At 48.0% G+C, this 23,291-nt stretch overlaps 1 protein-coding gene across 2 annotated transcripts in view; it reads right to left on the reverse strand.

The window, feature by feature from the left end:
• AXIN1 (axin 1) overlaps positions 1–23,291 on the reverse strand; it is a 70,260-nt gene that overhangs the window by 9,260 nt on the left and 37,709 nt on the right. For both annotated transcript variants that reach the window (XM_058815915.1, XM_058815914.1), the window contains exons 2-5: positions 22,702–22,842; positions 15,284–15,380; positions 7,278–7,415; positions 1,473–2,026 (exon numbers count right to left, since the gene is read on the reverse strand). In XM_058815915.1, the coding sequence (XP_058671898.1) occupies positions 1,473–2,026; positions 7,278–7,415; positions 15,284–15,380; positions 22,702–22,842 (930 nt within the window). The remainder of the gene's footprint in view (positions 1–1,472; positions 2,027–7,277; positions 7,416–15,283; positions 15,381–22,701; positions 22,843–23,291) is intronic.

Genomic DNA, 23,291 nt, shown 5'->3' on the forward strand with positions numbered 1-23,291 from the left:
CAACCTGAGCACCACAGAGGAGCAGCAGTCCCCCGGATAACTTTGTTGATTTTTTTTGGAAAAGCCTGGGGAGGAATTACAGATCTACAAAGGCAGGGCAAGCTGACAATGTCTCTGCTTCTCCCAACATGAGGACTACTGGGTATCAAACGCAACTCCACAGCATCAGGTTCAGTGCAAATAAAATAATGCTGTTTTCTGCAGGTTGTCATTGACCCACAGACACAGTCATGGGGGGCTGGGGGAACAGAACACCAGCTGGGTTCAACAAAGAGCGAGAGAAGCCACCACAAGAGACTGCTGGCTGCCAAACAAGACCATTTGGATGCAAATCCTTGTCTTGTGAAGCTTCTAATTCAGGGACTGCCAGGAACTGGGAGTTTGTGCCAGAGGAAGGACAGCTCTGAGTGTGTCCTTTAAAAATCTCATTAAATATATGCAGTAGCTGCTGCTAGAAGGAAATCTTGTGTCTAGATGGGGCTTTGGGTTGCCCAGCATGGCCATGCTCATCTCTGGTGAAGCAACAACCCTTTCCCCATACAGACATGGTGGATTTAAGTGCCTCTCCCTCCTGAAGAGCAGTTTGCTTTGGCTGCTCTGCACTCTGCCTCCCTCCTGCCACCCCAGAAAGCTGATCCTGGCTGCTGCAGACCCAGAAAATCTGCTTCACTAACTGTCCCACCCCTGGTACACTGCAAAGAAACATCCCAAAGCCTCAGCCCTGCAGAGCCAGACACCCTCAGGGTGAGCACAGCTTTCCCTGTGGCTGCTCCATCCCCATCCCTCACCGTGGGCAGCCCTGAGCTGCACTCCCACCTTTGCAGTCACCCTGCAAAACCTGCCAGAGAAAAGGAGCTTCCCCCTCTGCCTGCAGCATGGAAGGGATGGAGGAATTCAAATGGCCAAGGCAATGCAGCCAAATGGCTTTTCTGGGCAGAGGGTGCCCTACCCTGGAGAACATCCCCTTGGGACTGGCTGCAAGGGCAGCACTGCAGTGCCCACTGCTTTGTCAGGAAGAGAAAGGAGCCCTTCTGAATGGGTTCAGCCTTGCAACAAATAAGGTAGGGATTTTTGTCCTCTCATAAACACCTTAAGAGAGCTGTTTCTATTACCCAGACCTCAAGGCACAGCCCCAACACCCAACTCCTGGTGCATGGAAAAGCAGACCAGCACCTGCAATTTCTAAGCATCTCCACTGCTTTAAGGAGCAGAAAATCTATTTTAGAACCAAGGCCAATAAAAATCCTGGTTAGAGAGTGTCTTTCAGTACCAGATCAGAGATAAAAAGGACTCTATAAAGGTTATCAGGGCATATCCATTTCTGAAGGGGAAGAGCCCTCAAACATCCCAGCATAAGCTCCCACAGGAAGAGGCTGAGCTGCTGTTTCCCTGCCATGCTACAGCCTGTTCATGGAAGAGCTTCCTACAGAAGTCATGGCTTTGGGAATCCCACTGGGTGTTTCTTGACTCACCTGTAGCCTAAAGAGTCCATGGGGACAGGGGCCATGCCCAAGTTTTCACTGTAGTTTCGTGACTTTGTTGCATAGTTATGAGAATCTACATTCCAAGCAAAGCTGTTCTGCACTCGCTGCGTGGCCTCAGCCTCGATCTGCTCTTTTGGTTTCATCATGCTGTGGTGGTGGATGTGGTGGTAGACATGTTTATGGTGGTATAAGTTAGCTGCATCCAGTTTCATTCCTGATTTTGTAGCGTGCTTGCCATGCCCTGGAGGAATTGTTCCCAGTGTCCCTGGCAGCTTTCCTAAGTGGCCACTTTCTGGGGACCGTGGCTTAGGAGAGTGACGGCCAGGTCCTGGAGATTGGCAGCCTGGGGTTTTCATCACACGCTGCACGTGCTCATCCAGGATGCTCTCGGGGTTCTCCTCATGGGCATCTCTCATCTGCATCCCAGCACAGCCCATCTCAGCATAACGAGGAGCAAAGTGATGGAAGGCTTGGGCAGAAGGCATCTTGTGGCTCATGACTGAGGGACCAGAAGAGATATCTGCATCCTCACCCTCTTCTTCCTGCAAGAAACACAGGGACACTCAGAGAATGACAGCGGAGTGGTGGAAGGGGTCCCTAGTCCCACCTTTTCTTCCCACTGCTGCTAACCTTAGGTCAGGCCTACTTTAGTCCAGTCAGATCTAGAAAACCTTTAAGATGATGGAGATCCACCATCCCTCTGGATGTCCCAGACTGACAGGATGCTCAAGCCAAGCCTGTGCAGTCTGGGTGCCACTGAGCAGAGCAGCTCAGGTCTCTGTATCTGCTGCTGGAGCCCCCATTAGCAATGTTCTCCACACATCACCCAAGGAGCTGTGCCAGGCAGCCCACACATCACAACCATCCTTACAAACACAGCTGACAAAGATAACAACTCAACTGGAGCAGGCACAGCCTTACTCCAAGTCCCCTGAAGGTGGTTCTGCAACCACCAGCAGCAGAAACAAAACTTACCACAGAGTACCTTCAGCTTCCTACGTGCCTTTGGCGAGGCACTGCTTTAAAGCCCATCAGATAAAGGCCACAGCTACAGGATATGCAGCAAATCAGTTCTGAGTCAGGTGAGACCAGGGGGGTTTTCTCATCCAAATGACTGTTTCACAAGGCAAAGCCAAGACAAGGCTTGTAACAGGAGGGAGCAAGTGAAGGTCGACAGCTGCATGAATGGTTTTGGAAATCAAACATTGATTTCTCCCGGGCATGCTAAGGCTGGAGTGAAACACTTGGTGCAGATAAAGAAATAGGCTGGAACTAACTGCTTGCTCCTGCAGCTCACACTGGTCTGGGACATGCTGCTAGTGACTCTTAAGTCCTTGCCAGGAAGAATTAAACTCTTCCATGCTGACAGCCACAGTTTTGATGCTGACGGACTACTTTACGCTCCAACACAAACTCAGGTATTTATGAAGTTTCTCTATTGGAAGTCAGGATTCCTATTTGTTTTAATTACATAAGCAGGATTCCAGTGAGTCCTTTAATCCTGCTCTTTTCCTCCTTTGGCCCAGTAAAGAAATCAGTTGCAGCCCAGGGTATCTCTGCCCTGCCAGATAAATGCATCTACAGCAAAACACTGACTCCCATCAGCTCTGCCTGTCAGATGCCATCACCCAGCACTTGCTAACCAGCTTCAAAGTCTCAGCTGCCAACCACACAGCAAGAAAGCAAATAACAGGCTTCCTCCCAGTGTCACACCTGGGGGCTCAGGCCTGAAGCAGGGACAATGCCAGGCTTTGTAAGCCTGGGGATGTGACACGATGCTGGTGTCTGGAGGGGACACAGCACTTACAGATCACTCTGAGGAGCTTCAGAGGCACCTTTCATCTACAGCCACAGGCCACAGCTCGCCAGCCACCAGCCCTGGGCACTGAGCTCAGGGACAAGGCATGGTGAGGGATGTGCTGATTACATCCCTGCCACCTAGGAGAGCATTTATCGGCAGTTTGTGGTACCCAGTGACACCCTCTGCACTTGGGAGGCTTTAGGAGCTGATACCTCCCAGGTTGAAACACCAACTGATGTGCAGGGCAGGAGCTGACCCTGGCACAGATCCCTGAGGAATGGCAGCATGTCCTTTCAGCTCAGCCCAGAGCTCTGGCAGTGCTGTCACACCTGAGCAGGGTGGCATGAGAGTGAGAACCTAGGCTGGTGCACCCAAATGGGTGCCTGGGATTTGGGAAATCCTCTGGCTGCCCACAACTCCATTTTGCAGGTAATGTGGACTTTTGCTTCAAGACTGAAATCAGGGTGAGCTAAAGGGAGAAAAGGCTCTCTCAGTTCATGTTAGCTCAGCTCATCTGTGTCACTGAGCAGATCTGGAACCCAAGCAGGACCATAAGCAGGAGCAGTTGCTCTTGGGGTGGATCTGTGGGGACCTGCCTTACCACCCCCACCCCAGCACTGGCTTCAACCTTCCATGAAGCAGGAGCACCCCAACAGTGACACAACAGCACTGAATGAAGGAATTGGGGTCCTTATCCCAACCTGCTGTCTTTCCTTGAGCAGGACAACAGTTTGAGTCAAGGTTGTAGGAATCAATCCTGCTGAATCTTTTCACTGTGCTCAGACTGCAGTGAAAAAAACAACACACATGGTGTGGGCTCTGGAGCTGTGCTTTGGGACCTTGCTGAGGTGAGCTGGGCATGGCCTGGCAATGAGCTGGGCAAAGCTTGGTGGGGATCTGGGCAAGGCCTGGAAATGAGCCTGGTGGAGATTTGGGCAAAGCTTGACAGCAAGCTGGGCAAGACCTGGCAATGAACTGGGCAAGGCCTGGAAATGAGTCTGATGGAGATCTGGGTACAGCTTGACATTGAGCTGGGCAAGGCCTGGCAAGAAGCTCGGAAGAGCTTGGCAGGGAGTTTGGCACAGCTTGGCAGTGGAGTTGGCACAGCCGGGCAGTGACCCTGGCACAGCCTGGCAGTGATGCTGGCACAGCTGGGCAGTGACCCTGGCATAGCTGGGCAGTGACCCTGGCACAGCCAAGGAGTGATGTTGGCACAGCTGGGCAGTGGCTCTGGCACAGCTGGGTAGTAGTGCGGGTTGGCACGGCCTGGCAGTGGTGTTGGCACAGCTGGACAGTGACCCTGGCACAGCCCTGGCAGTGATGCTGGCTCAGCTGGGCAGTGACACTGGCTGGCACAGACTGGCAGTGATGCTGGCTGGCACAGGCTGGCAGTGACCCTGGCAGAACTGGGCAGTGATATTGGCACAGGCTGGCAGTGACCCGGGCGGGCAGGCGGCTCTCGGGGCGGGCACGGAGCCCCGCTGCCATCGCCACTAGATGGTGCTTTGTTGACACGCTATTGTCACTGAGCTGTTCCAGCAGCTCCCACGGGCAGAGCTGCAGCTCCAACTCCGCTGAGTGCTGAGCTATTTTTACTCCCAGCAGGGCTGGGGGTGCCCTTCCCTCTGAACCAGGAGCCGAGAGCTGCACGGATGAGCCACAGGCAGCGATTCCTCGCTGGAATCCTCCTCCTCTGCCTCCCCCCGGTCCCACCCATCAGGCTGCTGCTGCTGGGAAGGGAAAACAGCTCTGCTGAGCACCAGAGCCTCTTCCATCATCATGCAAATGATCTCTAGTCAGGCAATGTTTCATGTTCAAATACTGAGAATCTCACTGGGGGCTTTGCTTCCCCCCTGGCTTATTTTCCATTTGTTCATTTCAGAGTGATCTGTACGATTCAATACTGATCTCTGTGACAGCAGATTCCATTCATGGACACGAGGCTGAAGAGTCTCAAAAACTAATATGGGAACATGCACATCCTCTAATCTTCTCCCACGTTTCTCAGAATAATTAGTGAATTCAGCATTTGCTTTTTTGTAAAGCAAAAACCTGACAGTCTTTTCAGTAAAAGGCATTTGGCTTCCAATCAGATGCCTCCTCTCAATGTTACTGCATGATGAGGCTTTGAAAGGGAACCTGCAGGCTGCTTGTTAGAGGGGAGAAAAATTCCTTTCCCCTGGCTTTTGCAAAATATTTCCAGCTTCTCTGTTAGGCTGGTAACTGCCCAGTGTGACTAATGCTCCTGGTTTTCTCTGTGCTGCTGTGCAGTGAGCAGACCTGGGAAGAGGTTACCCTGCAGCCCTGGTGTTCAGGTCACAGAAAAAAGCCCTGTGATCTATCAGGATTCCAGTTCTCCCTCTTGCTGATACCAGCAGCTCCTGCACCTTGAGTGCTGACCTAAAAAAGCTACAATTGCTTACTCTGAGTTTTTCCTGAATGGCTAATGCCAGATGCCAGCCAGTCAATGAAATACATTCTGGAGACAGCAAAGAGGTTTAATATATAGCATTAGTGGGAGTCCTGGGTTTAAAAATAGATTAAGTCACACAAAAATGTGTTTAAACAGACTTAAATATATTCTCTGGCACATAGGTATTTGCTGATTTTATGGTATTGCTACTGGCAGCTTCTTCAATGAGGCAGAGGGCTGGGATAATGTAATTTAGTGCAGGTGGGGGCTGCAACAGAGCCATGGGAGGAGGAGGAGGAGGAGGAAGTGAGTTCTAGGACTGTGTTAGCAGAAAATGCTGCTGATTACACTGCCTTTGTCTAGAAAGCAATAACCAGACAGGAGAACAGTGCAATTCCAGAAGAACAGGAATCTAATCCCAAAATAGCACCTGGCTGGCCTTTTCTGGCGGGATGCGGAGGTGGAGGGAGTTTGCTGGAAAACACCTGCAGAGGGATGGGACCTTACAGATCCTTCTGCCTTCCTCTGTTCTCTGCATTTGAAATGCAGATGCAGTTTAAAGCAAACATTACAACCTACAGCTTTTTCCTGTTCAAAGAGCTACCAGATGAGCATTTTAAAACACTCCAACGGGGCTGAAGGTTCTTTCCTGGAGGCCCAGAAGCTGAACCTCCCTGAAAGCACAGAGCCAGCTGAGGCAGGCAGCAACACCTCTGCTTTAAGGGAGGGCTGCAGGTTACAGAGCAGGCTACACTGAGCTAGTGATGCTCAGTAACACCATGGTGTCCTCTGGGATCTCTCCTCTGTCCCCACCACAAGATGTGCAGGTACCCATGAGATGCAGTGCCTCAGAAGAAAAGCTATGGTGTGTGAACTGCTCAACAAGGGTCTCACACAGGGAATTCCAGATAACCAGGACCTCACTCTCTCCCTCCTCAAACAAATCCTCAGGCTCTGGGGCCCCAGCAGCAGCAGGGCTTAGCACTCAGTGCCACTGGTCAGGCATCCCAGTGGAGTCAGTGCGTTAATTCTGCCCAGGAGAGTTGTTCAATGCCACACCTGACCACTTCCAAAATTTCTAGGGTGTGCCAGGCAGTGATGGGCAGAACCCTTTTGGCTGTGGTAGAAATGGCTTGATAGCAGACACAAACACCTCCAAGCATAACATCATCTGTCATCTGGTTACTGTTTGTGGGGGAAACAGAGATCACACAAGGTGAACCCCTCTACACAGTCCCCAGGGATTGCTCACAAACTCAGGAGAGCCAGGGTACCAAAGAAAGTGATAGAGAGCATCCCCAGCCCCCGAGTGATGGCAGAAATGGGCACTGCTGTGCCATGGCTGGGATTTTACACAGGGAGGGAGCACTGGAGCTCACAGAGCCCTGCATGGATGGGGGAACAGCACTGTGGAAGCTGCAGGAGCTACAGGAGCCTCCAGGAGCCCTGTGCCACCAATGCCCACAGCAGTGGAGCAGGGAATTGGCCACCCCAGCTGCTTGCCCAGCAGCTGAAAGCTCCCAGTGGCACAGGATAAGCAGAGTGCCAGGCTGGCAGGGGAGATGAGGAGATCACTGACCGCTCGGACGCGTTTCAGGCGCTCCTCTAACTTCTCCTCTGCTTCACGTTCCTTCTGCACCTCCTCCAAACGGTTGATCAGCTCTGCAGCAAACTTCTCTGGCTCCACGTGGATATCCTTTGGCATTCGGTAGGTTCGCTGCAGGGAGAGCACAGCACAGGATCAGGGAGGAATCCCAGGTTTCTGGGGAGCCTCTGAGAACTGGAAATGCTGGTTGCTCTGCTGGGAGCTGGGGGAGGACAGGCTGGCAGGCACTCAGCTGCAGCTCAGCACCTGGGGGCTTGGAAGCTGGGCCACCACCTCCACCAGTTCCTCAGCTGGCACCACACACCACCCTGTCACAGACATGTTTTAGGAAAAATCCTTTCTTTAGGATTTTTTTCTCTTGAGAAGCTGAGAAGCTTCAAGGACAAAATGCAAACAATGATAATCTGCTGCTGTGGAATGCAACAGGTGCATCTTTGATTAGAACATGTTACTTGTTTCTAATTAATGGCCAATCACAGTCAGCTGGTTCAGACTTTCTGAGAGTCAGGAGCTTTTGTTATCATTCCATTCTTTCTCCTTTGCTTTCTAGCCTTTTGATGAAATCCTTTCTTCTACTCTTTTAGTATAGTTTTAATATAAAATAATAAATCAAGCCTTCTGAAATAAGAGTCCTGGGTTTAAAAATAGATTAAGTCACACAAAAATGTGTTTAAACAGACTTAAATATATTCTCTGGCACACAGATATTTGCTGATTTTATGGTATAGTCAGATCCTCGTCTCTTCCCTAGTCCTGAGACCCCTTTGAACACCACCACACCACCCCATCTAAGGGAAAGCTTTTCTGGAGCTGCAATTCAAAAAGCTCTTTTTGGCACCAAATTCCACTCAGGGATAGAAGTGCTTGCTTTTCTCCCAGTGGACACATGGTCAACAGGAATATCCTGGTCTCAAAGGGCTGTAAAAGGATGTACAGACCTTTCAACCTCTCAAACCTCCTGTTTATAGCAGCTATGCTTTCAATTTGGTAGAAGGGAGGACTCTGGTCCTCCTCTGGTCTGGTGCACACTTACTCACTCAGCTTATTGCAGGAGAATCAGTGTGTGCCAGCCAATCTCTGCAAATCCAGCCCACAGCCCAAGGTCCCAATTCCCACAAAGCATCCTCTCCTGCTGGAGGATACTACAGGATTGCATCTCAGCTTTCCAGAGCTGTGCAATGATTCCGTGCTTGCTTTATCAATACAGCACCTTACAAGCACTGAGGTGCCATTTTTTTGCCTGCTCTGGGTGAATAAATGAATATTTATGGTAGTTCAAGGACATTCTTGATTCATTATGATGAGTTACTTTGTCCCTAAATTCCTGGGTTCTGGGATAAGAAGTTTGTGTAGTGAAGTATGAAGCTATCAGCTGCTGCATTCTCCCCCTCATTTTTATCCTTTCTGTATTATTTTTTTTAAGAGTAGAAAAAGTTAAATGACACAGCAGAGATAAAAATTTAATTTGTAGGAAAAATAGTTGGAAATTCAACAGCATAAAACTCTGCATTCAAATACTTCAATACTAACATGGGAGAAATATACACTCCATAAGACCAGAGACAAAATTAAATGTGAAGATGTGAGATAATTCATAGCAAAAGAACAAATGCAGCATCAGAAGCAGACACTGAGCTTGAAAACTTTAAAGGAGGATGAGAGACCACCCGAATTTATCCCAGGCCAGCCAGAAGATCAAAGCAGAACACTAAAATGCTGCTTTGCCTCAAAACCTGACAAAAGTATGCAAATCACATTGGCTTTTCTGTCTCTGCCAGCTGGAAGGCAGGGATGAAAACCAGAGGCAGCAAGAACCCACTGATGGCACTGAGGAGCTGAAGACTTTTTCATGACACCCCAGTTGGGTTACAGAGGCCCCAGTTAAAGCACTGCTTGTTCTGTTTGCCAACAGGGATGGGTCTTCCTGAGCCTGCCAGCAAATCTCAATCCCACTGACCCATGTGAGCTGGGAACAGCCCCAGGCAACCATTCCCTTCATCCTTGCAGCCACTGGAGAGGGCACAACATGAGGGAGGAGATGTCACCACTCTGATGGCATCTTTAGTGCCATCGGGACCTCCAGCCCTGCAAACCAAAGGCCTGTATCAAAAAAAAAATCAACAAAAACAATGTTCAGTCTGGAAATACTGGCAGAGGAGCCAAAGCAGCATGTTTCACCTCTGTGTAGTGCAGAAACAGGCTCCAGATGTGCTCCAGCATGGGGGAAGATGTGGCAGAGCTGGTTCCTGCTCTGTTACTGCCTGAGGAGCTTCTCAGGATGGCTCCCTGCCCCTGCATAGCCCTGGGAAGCACTTCTGGCTAAGGGATCCTGTTTCCTGCACAAACCCCAATCCCATGACCACCACCACCACCCTTCCTCGTGAGGCCACAGCAGCAATTCCCCAGGAGGGAATTCTCTCCCTTGCCTGACAAGTCCCAGCCTGCTGGGTGATGTGTTCCCTCCCTCCTGCCACCTCAGATGCCAGCTCTGCACCCTGTGGTTGTTTATGGGTGGCACCACCAAGCCCTGCTCCGTTAGACATTAATGAGCCTCATAAGAGGCAGCTCAGGGCTCAGCACTCACAGTCCTGGCTCTCCCTGGTGCAGCCACCACACACAAGCACAACTGGGAAAGAATTACCCTTTGTCTCCCCAGCCTTTGAGGCAGGGCAGCACCCCAAACCAAAGCCTCTCCCGAACCTGTGGTAGCAGTGGGTGCAAGGGCTGAAGTTTGCTAACCTGAGTGTCTGAGTCCTGTCACCACAAGGTGGTTCCCTGCAGGCCCAACAATGCTGTATCCAGGGAACTCAAAATAAGGTGATTCTGAGTCTTTTACAACTAATACCTCAGCATGTTTATCCACAGTGTCTCCAAGTCTGGAGGTGACTGAAGCTCAACCACAGAAATTACAATAACTGAACCCAAGAATCTTTAGGATGAACTTGTTTTCTTCTCTCTGTTGCAGCTGCAAAACACACTGCCCTGTCATTGGAGCTTCCCACTCAGCACAAGAGCTCACAGAGGGCCTCAGCAGCCTGTTTGAGGGTGCAAGATGCAGCCCCCTCTGCAAGGGTCTCCCTGAGCATTCCAGATCAGTGCAACTGAAATAAACCTCACTTCACCCCATGGACACCAGCTGCACACACCCTGTGCTGCCCTGGTGGGTACCTGTGAGGGTGACTCAGAGAGCTGGTGAGCAGGATGATGCTCTGAACATCATCATGGGTCTCACTTTATTCCTAGCTCAAAGGATGAGCTACACAGGCTTCCCCAAAACTAACAGTATAGCAGAATAATGAATGCAAATTCCTTGTGCTGAAACAATACAGATAACTGCTGCGGGCTCTCTCTGTGCCTCCCTAGACAGCAAACATGGATTGCACTGACCTGGTTCAAAAGAATTAAGACAACAAAGTGTTTGAAGCCTTTATCAAATGATGGGCCTGACTTCAGAAGGGAGACAGGGGAAATATGCTCCATCAAAGACCAGCCAGGCTGAGCCTGTACCCAGAGCAGGATCCTTCAGGGCTTCAGGATTTTGAACCTGCCCCCAGCTTCCCATGGGCATACTGAGTCCTGCCAAGGGCCTTGTAAATAAGCTGCTTATTGTTCTGAAATCAGAAGGGCTCCAAATGCCTTTGTTCCAAGTAAAGGGTGCAGCTCTGTCCAAGAGCTGGCTGGTTTTGAGGATCCAGCCCTTCAGTCTGGACCAGAATGAGGTCTCTGGACATTCTACATCAACAACTCAGAAAGGAAGTGCTTCATTTCAAAGTACTGTTTAGTGTAATGTTTTATTTAATTACCTATCTACTTTTATTCAGTGGCACTAGTCAGAAAGGTCTGTCCAGAATCAGGTGGAGTTGGGGAGGCTACGGAGGACAACAGACAGGAGGCTGAATGCCAGGTGGATTGGCAAAAATAGAAATTGCTTGACCTGGTTTAGATGGAGCAATCTTTCCTTGTGACAGCTCTGAAGAAGGATTTCTTGGGGTACTTATCATTAGAACATTGTCCTTGACACATGAAGTGTCTGAAGCTCTGGTACCTTTGTGAAAAAGCAGCCTGCTAAGAACATGTGAGACACACAAGCTCTCCAGCAGCTCCACTAGGCAGCTGCCCTCAAGTTTCCCCTTTTTTTCTTGGAGCTGATGGAGTGGGAATTCCATGGATTTTGCTTCCTGAGGCAGATGCAGCCCTTGGGTTTTGATGGATTTCACCTTCCTTGAGAAACACAGGTTTAAGGACCAAGCTGCACATCAGAACACACTGGCATCTGAAATATGAAAAGGCTGAAAGGGAAGAATCTCACTGCAGTTTGCAGGTTCCCCATGGGAAGCATCAGCCTCAACTGCTCTGAGATGAAACAGGAAGCTTTTCTACATTGCACTGGGTAGAGGTTCCTTAAGCAGCTCCAGGGATCTGTGGTTTGGGCTGAACTGTTTCTGACAGATGTGACTGGGCCAAAGAATTCTGTGCTGGTAAATTTCCCTCTTCTACAAGAGGTTTGATGCCTCCATGATGCCTGAGGGGCTGTTGTTAGATCACAAGTCAGTCTTGGAAATGAAAGGAAGATGACAGGCTAGAGAAGCCAAGAGAAAAGAACTTCTGAACCTCCATGTTTCTTAGATTAATGCATTCCTCTGTGACATAAATTTTTAACGGATAAATGGTGTTTCCATACCAGAAACACTAGTGGCAGAGCTCACAGATAGCTGGATTTCAGCATCCAGTCTAGCAGCATTCAGGGATTAGCAAGGAGTCCTGCTGGGGGAAGGCATTTGAGGAAAATGGCATAAAACAGCCGATGGGAATTCCGAGCAGGTTCCCAACTCACAGGAGCAGAAAGCTCATTGAGCTGCAGTTACCCAGGCAGCACGACACAAGGCTCCTCCTGTGCACTCCTCACTTGTACAGCACAGCACAGCGGTCACTCACAAACTTCTGCTCCACTCAGGAACGTTGCAGAAGCCACCCTGCAGCACCCTTGATTGTGCGGCAGGACAGGAGAGCTCCCACCCCATGACCAAGCTACAGCACAACATCACAAAATGGAATCTTTATGCAGTTAATAAACCACCAAACACCAGCTCTTAATGCTTGAGGTTGGATTTTTCTGAATTTGCAGTGGAAAAGGAGAATCTCCCATCCTCTCCTGGGAATGGTGAATGCCAGAGCCAGGTACAGCTCTGCCTGCTCTGGGCTTTCTCCCTTTCTTTGGGAACTTGCTTGCTCTTTCCTTCCTTGGTGCTCCATGTCTCTGCTCAAATCCAAGAGAGAGATGGAAAACCACATGAAAGCAACACTCACTCTCTGTGTAATGTGTTCCTGCCAGAGTCACAAACCAGAGGTCTCCCTGCTTGCTGGAGAGCCTCCCCCACTGCATTCCTGGGCAGAGCGCCACTTCACAGAACACAACTTTTCCAAACTTAGAGCACTGGTGACTGGCTAAGTGTGGAAGATGTGAGCTGCTAAGTGTGGAAGATGCAGATCAGGGCCATCCACACACATCCTGCTGCTGAAGAGGGTGTTCCACATAGCTAACACACGCTGTCACTACTTGGATGCAGCAGAGGTGCTGGGACCAGCGGGCAGCCTCCTCTGAACATATAATCACTGCAGTTTATAGCTTCTGGACTTAACTACAAGTGCTGCTATTAAAAGCAATGTAAGTCCTTTCAGAATTTTGCATAATAGCCCCATAACTCATTTGTCAGGGAACGGGAAGGTCTGTAAAGGACTTCTGCAATGACTTTCGGAAGTAGGAGGTTCCCTGTTATCAGTAGGAAAACATGCTGTGCATTCTGCAGGCACTATCAGCATGGACTCTGGCTATGCTGCAGATAGGAGTCCATAAAGACCTTCACTCAAAGGTTGTGATTTCATCACTGCCACACGTTTGGAAGCAGCTAACCTCAGGTCCAGCCTGATTCAGCCACGGGCTGTGGGATAGCCCAACCACTGGCTTCAGAAAGCAACACTTGAAGAAACATTTGCATGGCTCCTTGCTAATTTGTGCTGTTTAATTCAAAGAGTGTGCAGTTAGAGCTGAATTTTAAAGAGTAACTTTATAACATTTCACACTGGTGTTGTCAAAACACATTGTCTAATTACCTTCTCCTTTCTTGGCTGATTGATAAGAGAGGGCAGAACAGTGCCTCTCTGAAGTCCATGCCAATTCTGTGTCAGTAATTGGCTGGCAGGAGGTGCCAGAGTGTCTGAACTAAACTTTTATTCCCTGGAGAAAGACTAGAACTAACCCAACTTCTCAGTCCTCAGCTCCCATATAAATATGTGTCAAGATATTTTTTCCCTGAAACTTAAAATTACAGTGCAGAACCTAATGGCAGCAGTGGATGTTTCACAAAAAAATCCCTGTGAAGAGTCTGTGTGTAGTTTAGGAGGAATATGTAGTTCTAAAAGACTGTGTAGGTAAGGAGGATAATATAAAAATTTATAAGCAGCAGGTGGGCAATTGAAACCTTATTTTTTACCCCGTTTTTAAAGCTGGTTTTCAAAAGGGTCGATAAAATTTAATGCTAAGTAAAACTAATTAGCCTGCAAGGAACTGCTGCTGGAATGACACTTATTCAGTTCAACAAAAGAAATGTTTGGCAGATGGAAGTTCGTTAAAGTAGAGCTCACTATACATATTTAATGCTCCATACTCTGAGTTTATAACCTGCAGTTCATGGAGGCATTGCCAGTGCACACCATCAACAGAAAGCCACTATTATTTTTATCCAAAAGGTAAAGCCACTGACAAGCTTTGAAGTCAGAGAATATTCAGTCAGTAGTTCCCACTGTTGGGGAACAGCAACAACAATAACAACAAAAAATAAAGGCCAAGCTTTCAAACTTCAACTCTAACAAAGCCATGCTTACAGTAAAAACGGCATCAAGTGAAATAAAAAGGCACCCAGCCAGCCTTTTCAACAGCAACCACACTGTGAAAGCAACTGTGTGAAAAGAGAGGTGACTGAGCTAGGATGGCTATGAGCGTCTGCAGCCAGGGCTTTTATTGTCAACCCAGTGATCAAAGCACAGGAGACCCTCTTAAATCTAAGGAAAATAATCTAATTTAAAAGGCAAAACAAAGAGTGGTGGTTTTGGTGTGGATTTTTTTTCTTTTAAATCAGATTAAAACAAGGGTGTATTTCTGCTGGTATTGTGCTGCTTTGAGCAGGCAGGATGGGAACAGCTGCATCAAGTTAGAAGACACTTCTGGAAAAAACAGACGGAGGCTTTTTCTCTCCCTATTTGATTTGTGCTGGAGTCCAGCTGTCCAAAGGGGAAAGAAGCACCTTTATTCCCTACTAGATATTAAATGTCACCTGTAACTTCTCAGAAAAAGAAAACAATAACAAGCAGAGCTGCAGATGGTGATGTAGAGCCCTAGCAGTTGTGCCCATCTTCCAAAGGCTGTTTGTTTACCTGGAGCAACCAAAGAGACAGTGTCAGAGAAATGAAATATTTAATCCTGCACTTTTTTTTTTCCTCCTGCCTTGTGTCCCCAGGTAAGCTTAGCTGAGTCCTTGGGAACAGGTTACAGCTCCTTTGGCTGCTCAGTGCAGACATACTGCTGGGACCATTGCACTTCTCCCCAACTGACCTTGTCCGAGAGCTGTATCAGCCTCCATGTCCAACAGCCTCCTACACCTTCCACAAACACCTCCAGCTCACCTGAGGGCATGGAACTGCTTGCAGATAAATGCCAGCCAGTGCTTCCACTCTCACCCAGGAGAAACAATCAGCTACTGACTGAATGGTTAAGAAAAATTCTGTGTTTTGGCCAGCCTGGAATGGTGAGTTTGGCAGAAGGCTCCAAACCTTTTCTTAGCACAATGTATGTCATCTTGAAGCACCCCCAAGCGAATACAGCATTAAGGGGGATTAAACTCAAGCACAAGCAGAGCAACTGTCTGCTAGAGATCTCACATATTTTGCATATTTACCCCTGGGAAGGAGATAGTGCTACTTACAGGAATGTGAGGTAGTGGCACGCGTCCATTTGCTTTGGCACTTTCTTGCATCTCTCTGCGATGCTGCTTTCGGAGTCTGTACGGTGGGATCCCATCTCTGCAGGAATAAAGCAACAACACATCCTGCTTTAGTGCCTTTCTCTGCCATGTTATGTTCATTCACGCCTTGCTGACACAGAGTGGCCCCTAGGAAACCCAAACCCCTTCATGTTTGCATGCCCAGAGTATGAGGGACCCATGCAGGGAAGGATGGTCACACAGGTCCCCGAACCAAAAAAGCTCTGGCATGGGGGGCCAGGAGCACTTACACAGCATCCCCCAAGAGCAGAGTGAGGCAGGGCTCCTGCCACTGCTGCTCAAGGCAGAGGGCAGGGAGAAGGACTTGGACTGCATCCTGGTACCTTTTATAGTTGGTTGCTTTCTATAAAGAGCCTGTAATGTACACATTAAACCACAGGGCAGGCTAAGAGAGGGGGGAGAAGGAGAAGTGGGAGCTCAGTGAGCATCTACTCCAAGGGGAGCTCAAGCAAGGAACAAGGTATATATTTTTAAGAGAGCGTGACAGCTGCTCAAATGGCTTATCAAAGGAGGTATAGGCTCCACTGCTCCCAAGGCAATCTCTAGCTCAGTCTGAAATTATGGGCTTGATACTGGAGTTGCTGGAGGGAAGAATCAGCCCCCTCCCCAGAGGAGGCTGGATGAGGGTAGGAAGGGATGTCATGGGCAGTCACATCCAAGTGAACCAGCTCTGCTTGGCCTGGTGCCTGTGCTGAAAGAGGTGGTGACAGAGGTCTCTGCAGGGGAAGGAGACAGTGGCGGCCACAGTCCTTGGTACACAGGGGTCAGTGGGTCAGAGGCACCAGGCTTTGCTAACCACCCCAAATGGCAAAGCACCACTGCCTAAGTGTGACTTCAGGCAAAGAAAGGAAATGCATTTTCTTTCTCACCACTGCCACCATCCTGTTCACACCCAGGGCCCAGGAGAAGAGGAGTGAGTGGAGCCCAGTTATGAAAGGACACAGACCCACCTTGTGTTATTTGGGGAAAATCAACTAATTCAAGAACAAATGCCAGCCTGGAGCTTGGCAATGTTGAGCTTTTTCATTTTACACATTTCCCTGACTCAGCAGAGGTAACTGCCTGGGAGAGCCATGCAATGCCACAGAGGTGGGGTAGAAATGAGTGGAGGGATTTGGTTTGTCACAGCTACCACATAATTCCCAGGCACATCTTCTACCACCCTGCACCCCTCTGAGCTGTGAAAACGAGCCAGTCCTGACACATCTCACAACACAAGATGTTTGCACAGACCAAATGTCCTTAACACCTATTGCCCACCCCAGCTGCTTCCCCAGAACATAAACCAGTTTCACCCACAGATTTTTGAAGTCAAGGTGCCATTTGGCAAGACAAACACAATTTACTGTGGTGTTTTGCCTGCAAACCCCCTGAGTTTCAAGCACCAGCCTGTGTGAGGATGGCCACCACCAGCTTTCATTCCCATTCCCATCATGCTGGCTGCCCTGCTGGCTCCCTGGAAATGCAGGTGCAGGCAGAACTGCCACCAACCTACATCAGAAGAACCTAATTTCATGCAATAACCCAGGCATTCAAAATGAAACACCATTAAAATAAAATAAAACAAACCCCATGATTAATGACAAGTGCTTTTTAGCAGGAAGACAAACGAGGGAACAGAAAATGAGCCAGGCTAATTACAGCTCTGGTGAGTGGCTGCAGGTAATGCAGGAGGAGGAGGAAGAGTGTGTTGGGAGCACCATCTCTGCTGTGCCTGCAATGACACCACCTGGGAACGGGACAACTTCCCCACGTTGCTGTGCCGGCATCATGACAGTGCTCATTAGGTGGCTTAATTTTCTTTAATGATGAGAATCACAACGGTTAAAGCGTTTCACCGCATTGTGACGCGGCCTTTTCTAGACTGGATGGTAACAAAACAACTGCAAGTTTTCAGAGGGAAAAATAAAAAACCTGGGGGATTATTTTAGCCATTGCTTGTTGGCATCAATAGTCAACATTTCAGCTTAACCAGTGCACAAAACCCGGGTGCCAGAACACAACTCGCACACTAAAGCCACACGGCCATTCGCAGGGAACGCGGCATTATGTTAGAAAGTGCAATTTTTCTTTCTTTCTCTCTCTCTCTCTTTTTTTTTTAATTCTCCCCAGCAGCAGTCCCAGCGGAAAGAGCGACTTTTGTTCCCAGCACAGTAGCGAAAGGCTGATAATGGCCTCTAATCTATCCGGCTTCAAACACATGTTCAGCCCCGCTGTGCTGCCTTTGATGTCATTTTAACTAGATTCCCCAATGCCACCTCTGAACTTGGAACATTCCTTCGTTCAATGTACTGTGCCAACTCAACCAGAGGAAGCAAATTCAAAGATAAGCACTTTAATTTTATCCCAACAAAACCTTATTCAATAGATGGGGGGAAAGCAAGGAAAACCAATACCATACTTTTGTTTTCCTTTTGTCAGGTAGCTTGCTTTGAGATATTTTCAATAGATAGAGAAATAATATATATATATATATGAAAAAAATTAAACTTTTTTTTACAGCACATCTACTTTTAAAATAAAACTTTCCCAAACTGTTTTTCCTTGTTTCATCACGTGATTTTCTTTAGCACCAGAAGGCTCAGTGCTAAAAGGCAACGAGGGAAGAAGAGTATTTCTGTTGCTTATTTAATGATAATGCAATGAATTCACTGTTGGGGAAATATGGAGGCTTCCTCCCCTCTCCAATCTGACCTGCAAGAGCCTCTGGTGAGCAGTGGTTTGGCTGTGGCTCTGCACATTGGACTCTTCTGGCAAGAGGTGTCTTTGCTCCTCTAGACAGGCTTCAAACCCACTCATTATGCCTAACACATTGGAAATCATCATTTGGGACCTTTTAAATTAAAAAGCTGCTAAACTTGTTTAAATATAGGAAAACTTGGGGTAATTATGGATCACTAGCCTTAGGAAAGACAGGAAACAAATACAAAGCCAAACTGGTATTTTCTATCAATTACTCTTATCAAAGCACCTCTGTCACAAGAGACTTTTCTCACATAAAGAAGCATCATAGGAAAATCACCAGGCATTGTGATTAAAGGCCAGCCACCCAAGGAATAGCATTTAATCTGCAAGACTTTTTGAAGGAATAACCACTGTCCTAAACCCCTTTGTTCGGGGGATTGGCCATCCCTACTCTGGAGCAGGTTTGACAGGAATTGGGGAAGAAGGAGCATCCCTCTGGCCAAGCCCACAGGCACCAAGGGCTTCCCAAGTGCCTGGGGGAAGGCAAGGCTGTCTCCCAACTAAGATAAGCCAGGACACCTGATAAGACCAAGAGGAAGGAGTATTGTTCAGCTAGAGCACAACACTGAAGAGGAGACATTATCTCCTGTTTGCCATGTAAGCTCTTGAAGAAATCAAGATAGATATGGACCTAAAGTGTTTCTGCATCTGAATTGGAACATCACATGGAGATTTAATGGTTTCAGCTGCTGCCTTCCTACCTACAGTTGCCTTAACTTGCCTCAAGCATCTCTGTTGTGACAACCCCTCCCACCCACAGACTCACCTCCTCCACTTGGGAAGATGCTATCCTCAAGAAGGGTTATCTGAGACAGCAAGAGCAGTTTAGGACTGTGCTGGAAATGCTGCTGCAAGTCTGGGGCAGGCTCTGAGCAGCCCACGGGGCAGGCAGAGCCCCAAATCCCTGACTTACCACTGACCCTGCAGGGAACATGAGTGGTGAGTGACTCGACCCCACCTGTGGCCGGGCCAGCGCTCACCAGAGCCTCTCACCGTGTCCTCCCCAGACCTTGCCTCACACAAACCAGCTAAAACAACACAGCTGCCCTGCTGATTATAAAAACAGGTTTCAGCAGAGAGGACCAGAGCTGTTTTGCCTACAAAGGCAGAGGAATTCCTATGACACAGGAAGACTGAAAAATAATCAGCGGAGCGCAGGCATTTAAGAGCAATGTTTTTTAAGCCACTCAAAAAGCAAATTACTCAAACAACAGGGACTGATAATATACTCGTTATATAAATTCAACCCATTACAATAATATTTAACAGTGCTTGGAAAGACATCCTGTTGAAAGCTGGCCTTTTAGGTAAGTGTGCTTGTAACATCACAGTTTTACAATCTGTTTGCTGAGCTGGCTGCTCCCAAAAAATTGCCCCAGCTCAGGAGCTGGGACAGGCAGAGCATCACTCAGGTCTTTGCTAGAGGCTTTGCATGCAGCCACTTCCAAACCCCATATTGCTGGGATCAATTCAACATCAAAGCTTGGAAGGGAACTGGCACAGCAAATGCTCTGTGCCTGCTTTCTCCACTGGCCTGAGCTGGCCAGCACTGAAGATCTCCTGGTTTATTAGCATTCCTCAGCTAGACAGTGTTTGCATCCCAATTGTCCAGACAGATTTTCCTCTGATGGAGGGTCTGAGCCTTGGATCACACCTCATTCGTGTGCTGCCTCGGAGCAGAAGCCAGATTTCTTCATTATTGAGCCTGACTGCTGTGTGTAAACAGCACACAGAGGGAAGAACCTCGCTCATCAGCAAACGAGGCTTTTATTGCCATTTTCCTCAGAGAAGGCCTAAATTCAAAGCACTGAGACATGTAAGTCTTGTCAAGCAGCAGGAGTCCCTTCTTTAACTTCATCTGGTTGTTCTTCATTTTTGCTGCCTTGAGCAATTCTGCAAAAATTCCTTTGAAACTCAGGAGGAAGATAGGTTCAGCAGTGCCATGTAAAATCTGAGTAAAATCTGGTGCTGGAGTTTTAAATCATGTAATGAAGAGCAAGTGCTGAAAACAGCCAGAATCTGTGTAAGCCAAAGGTCAAGGCTGTACATCCAGAATCCTAATTCTGGATTCTGCATGGATCCAGTTTGAGAGGCATAGAAAGAATGGATCACTTTAACTTAGTTAAAATAAACCACTAGGATTGGGTTAGTTATTAGCAGAAGGCAGTGCACATATTGGTGGTAATAAAGTCCTAAAGGCAGCCCATGGTGAGCATAGGAGGGATAAAATGCCTAAAGGAAAAAGAAGCATAGGATGGCCAGTAAGAAATTATTCTGCCTGTGAAAAAAACAAACTGTGGCTAGTGAAATAAAAATTAGGAGGGTGAAGAACTCTGGCATAAATGATCAACTTATCACAGGTATAACCATCAGTGCAGCCCCATGAGCCTGCTGGACCAGTGGGAGAGGAAGTGCTAAAAGCTAATTAATTTTGAAGAGTTCTTACATCTGTCTCTCCTGATAACAAGAAGTTACACGACTCCTGCTAGCTTCAGAGCACTCCTCCATATAAATTGATGCATATGAAGAATTGCAGAAGGATGTGGCAGAGCAGCTGGATCTGTATCAAATGGAGCCTTTAATTAGTGGTCGTCTATAGGGTTCTGTCCTGGGGGCATCCTCCACCTCCCAGGCCCCTTTGGCCAAGGTCTGCCTCATGCATAATGTTTGAGGAGCTGGTGTCAGGGTGCAGAATGAACTCACAGCTGCTCCTACATGGCCCTGAGACTCTGTGGAGCCAGAGAAGAGCAAGCTATAGGCTCAGGCAGGGCGACCACCACAGACACAGAGACCCCCTGGCCACACTGCACACTCCCTGTGTCACTGTATGAACTCTGGGCAGGTGGGGAACTGTGGCAGCACCCATTAACAGCATCCATGGCACAGGCTGGAAAGCTTCTCCAACAAGGTCTGACAGCTGCTGACGTTCACAGTGACACTAAACGAGCCTCTTGGAGGACTCTGTGTTTACAGCACTGCCATTAATAAAATCTTCTCCTAATTCTGTAAACCTGTCATCTCTCGCCTGAAGAATCAAAGGGTTTCTACTCTACAGAAAGACACTTTGCATTTGCACTACTAAAAACCAGACCAAACAGTGAATATTTTTCCCCAAATCCTTTTTTTTTGTATCACAGAGATGCAGTCACAACAAAATCTCACAGCCCCTTTTTTCTTTCTTTGCAGACCATCTTTAAGGAAGGCATCTCCAGGGTGAGATACAGGGTGTTGTCATGAGAGACAGAAAGGGAAAACATTTGGCTGGAGCTTATCAGCACAAGTTGTGTTAAAGTGCAGTGGTGACCAGCCAAACTAGAACTGGTCAGTCACCAATCCTACTGCAGAGCAATCACAGACTGAGCTGTTACTCCACCTGCTGTGCTGTGCCCAGTTCTGAGCTCCTCAGGACAAGAGAGACACAGAGCTCCTGGAGTGAGTCCAGAGGAGGGCAATGAAGGGACTGGAGCATCTCTTATGAGGACAGGCTGAGGGAACTGGGCCTGTTTAACCTCAAGAAGAGATGGCTGAGAAGGGAGCTCATCAATGGCCATCATCTGCAGGGAGGTTTCAGAGAATGGACCAGGCTCTGCGTTGTGGTACCCAGCAACATGACAAGAGGCAATGGACAGAAACTGAACATGAGGAAGAACTTCTTCACTCTGCAGTGACTGAGCACTGGAACAGATTGTCTAGACAGGCTGTGGAGACTCCCTCACTGGAGGTATTTCAAACCATCTGGACACAATTCTGTGAAATCTGCTCTAGGATGACCCTGCTTGAGCAGGGAGGTTGGACCAGATAACCCACTGTGGTCTCTTCCAACCTGACCCATTCTGTGATTCTGAGAATTTGGCAGCATAAAATCTCAAGAAAAATACCCAGGTAAGTAGAAGGCTCTGTCTAACATTCAGAACTTAATCTATCTCAAATCAGTTACTACAAAGTCATCCAATATTACTAGTTCTTGCACCTGGCTTAAGAAACATCCCAGAACCTCTGACAGAACACCATTTAGATTGCTCAAAAATATTTTATGTTGCAAACACTCACAAGACTGGCAAGGCTGAGTATCCTGCACAAAGTTGTCACAGACATGTTTTAAGAAAAATCCTTTCCTTAGGATTTTTTCTCCTGAGAATCTGAGAGGCCTCAGGAACAAAATGTAAACAATGATTATCTGCTGCTGTGGAATGCAACAGGTGCATCTGTGATTGGTCTGATGTGGTTGTTTCTAATTAATGGCCAATCACAGTCAGCTGGCTCAGACTCAAGCCTTCGTTATTCATTCTTTCTTTTTCTATTCTTAGCCAGCCTTCTGATGAAATCCTTCCTTCTATTCTTTTAGTATAGTTTTAATGTAATATATATCATAAAATAATAAATCAAGCCTTCTGAAACATGGAGTCAGATCCTCATCTCTTCTTCCCTCATCCTCAGACCCCTGTGAACACTGTCACACAAAGTAACTGAAAAGAGTGAGAATGACCTTGTCATGGTCGATTCTGACATTCCCCCCCATCCCAAGCCTCTCTCCCAGCAGAGCCCAAGAGCAGCAGTGCTGAAGGCACATGTGGCTGTCCCCAGGTGTCACTTACACGCTGCTGTCGGTCAGGGACATGGTGTCGGCGTCGCTGGACATGCTCTGCTGCTCGCTGTCGTTGGCACTGGTGGCTGGTGCCAAAGCATAGCCCGTGTTGACATAGTAGGGGTTAACAGGCTCCCTCCACGAGCCATGCCTGTGAGAGAAAAATGAGTCAGGTTAGAAGGGCACAGCCTTGACCATGCTCTGCATCACCAGGCAGAAGGACTCTGCCTGGAGCCCCAGCCTCAGTGATGGGCTACAGAATAAGCTGTGTTCACACTAAGTTGCACTGACAGAACCATGAACAATTTGACTCATAACTGGAAAAAAAGGGAATTCATGGAGTAATGAAGATGACACTGTTAGAGATAAGGGAGGGAATGAGACTATATGCAAGAAGTCCTGTTTCCATCAGGGTTTAGGGAGTCCATGGGCTAGCTGCTTAGCATTGTCACTCGATGAGAATCTAAAAGCAATCCTTAGACAGTAAAACAGCATTTTTCTTAGTCAAAATAGGATTCTGCTCTTCCAACAGGGAGGGATGTGTAGCAGAGCTCACCCATTCTATGCTTACTTTAACATCCCTCCCACGTTTGCAGAGGG

The sequence above is a fragment of the Ammospiza caudacuta genome, chromosome 17 (assembly GCF_027887145.1).
Source record: "Ammospiza caudacuta isolate bAmmCau1 chromosome 17, bAmmCau1.pri, whole genome shotgun sequence".
NCBI lineage: Eukaryota > Metazoa > Chordata > Aves > Passeriformes > Passerellidae > Ammospiza > Ammospiza caudacuta.